The 5418-nt window shown below is 35.4% G+C and overlaps 1 protein-coding gene across 1 annotated transcript; it reads right to left on the bottom strand.

Moving 5' to 3' along the window:
• Positions 1-332: 332 nt before the first annotated feature.
• LOC112521400 (E3 ubiquitin ligase BIG BROTHER-related) lies at positions 333-3622 on the bottom strand. The gene is made up of 5 exons (XM_025130235.1): positions 2936-3622; positions 1298-1373; positions 1116-1205; positions 986-1030; positions 333-774 (listed from the first exon to the last, which is right to left on the bottom strand). Exons 1-5 carry the CDS (start codon positions 3574-3576, stop codon positions 553-555), a joined length of 1074 nt encoding a protein of 357 aa, XP_024986003.1. The 5' UTR covers positions 3577-3622; the 3' UTR covers positions 333-552.
• Between the last annotated feature and the right edge of the window lie 1796 nt (positions 3623-5418).

The following is a 5418-nucleotide window of genomic DNA, read 5'->3' as shown; positions in this document are numbered from 1 at the left end:
AGATTTTATCTGTGGTTAAAAAGAGTTAATGGAGGGAGGTTTTAGGGGGCATATGAGTCAGTGTCAAGTGGGTGGGAATCAAATCCACATAGGATGCTTTTAAACCTTCTCAACTTGCTGACGTTGCCGCATGTGACCTTTTTCCAACTCTCTTAAGGTTTTTTATTTATCAGTTTTAAGGTTTTATTCAAACTCTTTTAATCCGTTAAAGACCGGTCTTAAGTTCAATTTAGAACCAAAACATAACCAGACCCTCAATGGCTGATGCTAGTGGGGAAGTCTGGGGTTCAACCTGTTCTTTTAATCTCTAAAATCTCTATTTAAGATGGTAGTTGTTAGGAGATGCTGATAATCATCAGGTAAATTTACATTCAGGTAAAGAAAACAGTGGCATCAACATCAAAACACAATCATAGCTGGAAAAAGGATCATTCACCAAACATCTAAGAAAAGAAATCCAACATATAAGACGAGACCATCCAAAATGGGACCATTGGAGCCGCTTCCCGGATCTCAAAAAGCATGGCGACGTCGGTGTTGGTTTCTTTCCTGTCAATGTGCCACAAACTCTTGTTGAACTGCCTCGTGCTCTTGTCGAAATGCCACTAGTTGTGCCTCAACCTCCTGTCGCAATGCCACTAGTTGTGCCTCAACCTCCTGTCGAAATGCCTCAACCTCCTGTCGGAGTTCTACAAACTCTTTTCGATGTGCCTTGAACTCCTCTAGATATGTCTCAAATTTACCTCTCCAACCGTCGTCCTCTTTATATTTATCCTTATATTGGACAAATGTATTTCAGTTAGTTTTTAACAGAGTTCAGGTTATGGTTGTAAATTCATACGCATTGTGATTCTAATCGGTGAGATTATATAAGCAAATGTAGAGGAATTGTCTGTAAACCCAAACCAGAAAATAGCAAGCAGGGAAAGAGAGATGTGATTCATGTGGTTTTTTTTCCTAAACAAGTCGAGATATATATTTTTACCTTCTGCTCAAGATAAGAACATCTAGCTTCGAGTGACCGCACTCTCTGCAAACGCAAAAATTTCTCTAATCAGGAAATGCAATACGGGAATTTCTTCATTTTCTCTTAGTATCAGGTTCAATGAAATTACCTTCTGCAACTCTTCATCAGCTACACAAAGCCGAGTTGCATAAAGCACTCTAACATCCTTCAATGTGCATAAGTTGTTGCACTGAGGGCACTGAGAACAATTTACAGAAATGTATGATGACAGAATGATAGAGAATTTTTTTTTTATAAATAATTCTGGTTTACAACTTAAAATGAACAAACCTTGCCAGAACTTCTACGTTGTTGAAGCCATTTCTTTATACAAGATGATCCATATATATGCCCACAAGGAAGACAACTGCAGTCATCACAAGAAACGAACAGGCAGTCAAAAGGGCAATCACATTCACTCAATATGAAGGTCTATGATTATGAAAGACTGCATACGATCAGCCAATTATATAAACGCATAATATATCCTCCATGGTTGTTGAGACAGACAGAGAGAAATAAAAGGAACTGGCAAGATGGGTAAACGAAAATAAGTTCATCTCAGAAAGCAATACTGCTGATTAAAAGTATCGTCCACCAAATTCATCACAGTATAGCGGGTCAAATTCCAGCCCGAACATTTTGGGTCTGAAGAACCCAAGCACCCCAACAATGTGAAGCTTCTACTGTAGAAAGTGGAGTCATTCACCAAACAATGAGAAATAAACGCACTTTCCATGCCTAGTTGCAAAACCAAAACTAGTTTGAGCAAACTTCGGAAGGTGAAACCCTGAGGGTCAACTCAACCCACAAATAAAAGCCAAGCCTTGAGGCTCCTCCCCATAGGTCACCGGTTCAAGTCTCCCACCGCCCACCGGGGATTTTCATGACTGTTATCTTTAGACCCCACAGGATTAGTAATGATGCACACAAGCTAGCCCAGACACCTACGGGTACCCCAAAAAGAAGTGTGGAAGGTGCAACTTACTTGGTCGTTTAAATTTTCAAACATCAAGACACCCCCATGTCCCACTGTCCCAAGCTAATGCTTAAGAAATTCTTTTACCTATTAATTAAGTAATAACCTTTCATGTGTTATATACCCACAAAAAAGGTGGGATTTTCTTGTCTAGAATGCCATCTTCATAGCTCACACTGTTCTTTCTCACAACCATGCATATGACCAATCTATATGCTTGAACATGGTATCATCACTGTATAAACCACTTAGACTGCTATGTAAATACTGAAGAAGAAAACAAAAAAGCCAATGCAAGTTGAAAGATTAATCAAAACTGCCATTAACCATCGTAGGTCATAGGAGAACCATCAAATTGCTTATGGGCACATTCATTCCTACAAAACACAAGCTAGAGAATTCCCATTACTTCTCCCATCAGTGGCACCATATTTCCAGACTTCTTCTATGACTCTACATCACATGGTCTTCGACTTGATAACCACTTCCTCCTTCCTGAATTACTAATATCTCAATTTGCACAACAGCATCAGCAAACACACTTGCTATCTCCCACCTTGACTCTATGGATAATTGCATTCCCAAGCCACAAGTATGAGCATTGCAAGCCTATATCTTTGCAGGATAGAAGGTATAAAATTAGAAAATTGATTCCTCTTCTAAGATTTTAGCCTCTGAATTTTCAACTCCTCATTTCTATACAAATGTGAGTTCACTATAGCATTACTAAATTTTACTCCCAGACTCCCAGTGGCAAAATTTTATTTAGTTGGCATATCAGAGTCCCAAGAACCGTCGACTAAAATCATGTAATGTTAAATGGCCTAATTCTTAAACATCTTGGTATCATTTAGTGCCAAAAAACATGGTATGAATGGCATAGTAAACAAGCACTGACATTATTAATTATGTTGACAATCATTCATAACAACGTGTTAGTTTCATCATACCAAATTTGATGGTCTCCACCGCTAGTCCAAGCTTCAAAGCAAATGGGGCAAAATAAGCCATCAATCTCACCTCTATTGAACTCTAGGTTTCCTCCATCACCACCATCGTTCTCTTGGTTCCCCAGGTTTCCTACAAATAACTCCGAATTATCCACCAAGCCATTGTTGATCGCCACCTCCCCTAGCAACGTTCTACCATGAGAAATTGAACTTGAAACCCTAGGTGATATCATCTCCATCGGAATCAACCCCTCCACTTCTTCCTCTTCGTAATACTCATCGTCCTCATCTCCGTCTTCATAATCCTCGTCGTCAATTGAGCCACCGGGCAACATCGTGGCCAACGGAATCAACTCCTCCCCTTCTTCTCCCTCCTCATAATCCTCTTCATCATCGTCGTCGTCGTCGTAGTCTTCTTCATCCTCTTCGTTTATGATTAAATTTATATCTCTAGGAAACACGATTCCTTCCGGAATTAACTCTTCCTCATATTCTCCCTCGTAATCTTCTTCTTCATCTTCGAATTCTTCTTCTATTTGAATCAGTCTGTAATCCTCCATTGTTCTTGTAATGAGTATTTCGACGATCGAATACAGGAAGAACAAGAAGAACAGAGGAATAAGATCAAGATTGACCACCATTAAAATTTAGGTTTTCGCCATTGGAGTTCCAAGCACATCTTTGAATCAGTACGGTGGAAGAGTGAGAGTTACCAAATTTAATTTATTTAATAAGATAATTAATTATCCACATACAAACTAAGAGGGTTAATCGTACGAATAAGAAATAACTCGATTTTAATGTTTTATTTTATTTTTTTTAGTTTTTATTGATGTTATAATGCGAATTTGTTTGGTTTTGGACAAACAATAATGTTTTTCTTAATAAAAAATATATTTAAAGATATCATAAAAATTAAAAAATATATAAAAATTCTTATTTTTCTATGTAATTTCTTTAATTCAATATTTTATTATAATTTAATTAAGTTTAAATAACCGAATTAATTTATTTTTGATTTAATAATATAATTTTTATGAATATAATAACTAATATTATATTATATTTCGATAATTATCCTAATTATATTTTAAATTTTATATTTAAAATAAAAATTTTATTATATATTTTATTATATTTATCTACAGTTAATTATGCGAATTCAAATGTGGAACTTAATAAGTTGTATTTACGCATAATTTACTTATAATCTTGAATTTTAAGTGATATGCATCAATACACAATACTTCATACATAAAAAATGATTTTTAAAAGTTTTTGTCTAATGCTTTATAATATAGTATAGATAATGATCGATTTTAAACGTATATCAACACATGTTTATAACAATTTTATAAATATATATATATATATATATATATATTGTTTGTGGTATGTTTTGGATGGTTTAACTCCCAAATCAGAGCGCTTCACGGGAGGTATTGCTCGCTAGACTCGTTAGAAAAGTGATCTTGGATAATCATTTGAAACAATGGACAGACTCGGGCTTGACCGCTAAAATTCATGGACTGGTTTGGACAATGTTCAGTCCATTATATTATTATATATATAATTAATATTTTACTGTTCTTTATTAAAAAGCTTTAGATGTGGCCTTTGGTAGATTCCCTCTAATTACGAGACCAACCATCACCAAAATATATATAAATCTCGATCTTGAAATACGTCTTATTTTATGCTCGAAAGAACTTATGTAATTTAAATAATTTTATATAAGTTTTATTTTTTAAATGTAAAAAAAAAGCTCATTAATCCATGGGCAAGCTCAGCCCTTTTATAAGAGAGGAACAAGCAAGTTCATAAGCCCATAAAAGCGGGGCTTGGGTTTGTTATTTTAGGCTTCTTGGACATAAAAATTATCTTAGGCCCAATCTAAGCCTCGCTGAAAACCGCAAATGATCACCTCTACCTCAAACCACAAACCAAGCTGCAATGGTAATTTAGAAAAATTTATAAACCTAACAGGTTGGCAACCACTGACCAAACCAGTTAAACCAGACCACAAAAAGTTTGTCTGGTCTAACCAGGAGCGTAAACTAGTCGGGTTTTAACGAGCTACTGGAGCTCGAGCTTAATAATTATCGAGCTCGAGTTGGTGTCGAACACAAAATAAAGATCACCTAACTTAACGAGTTGAGCTCTATAATACCAATGTTCGACTTGACTCATTAGAAAGCTTGATTAAACTTTACGAGTCGAGCCGAGCCAATATGAGCCATTCGAGCATACACTTTTTTAAGCCAAACATATTTATATGCTTACGACTTATCTATACTATATTATAAAGCATTTGGCTAAAACTCTTAAAAACTCTTAAAACTCTTAAACTCTTAAAAACTCTTAAACTCATTCATCCCTATCCGATTTCATCCCATATTTGAATTCGTGTAACTAACTGCAGATAAACACAATCAAATACAAGATAAACATCTCATTTTAAATATAAAAATCTAAAATATAAT

The sequence above is a fragment of the Cynara cardunculus genome (assembly GCF_001531365.2).
Source record: "Cynara cardunculus var. scolymus isolate 2C chromosome LG 11, CcrdV1, whole genome shotgun sequence".
NCBI classification, from domain to species: Eukaryota; Viridiplantae; Streptophyta; class Magnoliopsida; order Asterales; family Asteraceae; genus Cynara; species Cynara cardunculus.
The sequence above is the reverse complement of the archived record's forward strand: the minus strand, read 5'-3'. Positions and strand labels throughout refer to the sequence as shown.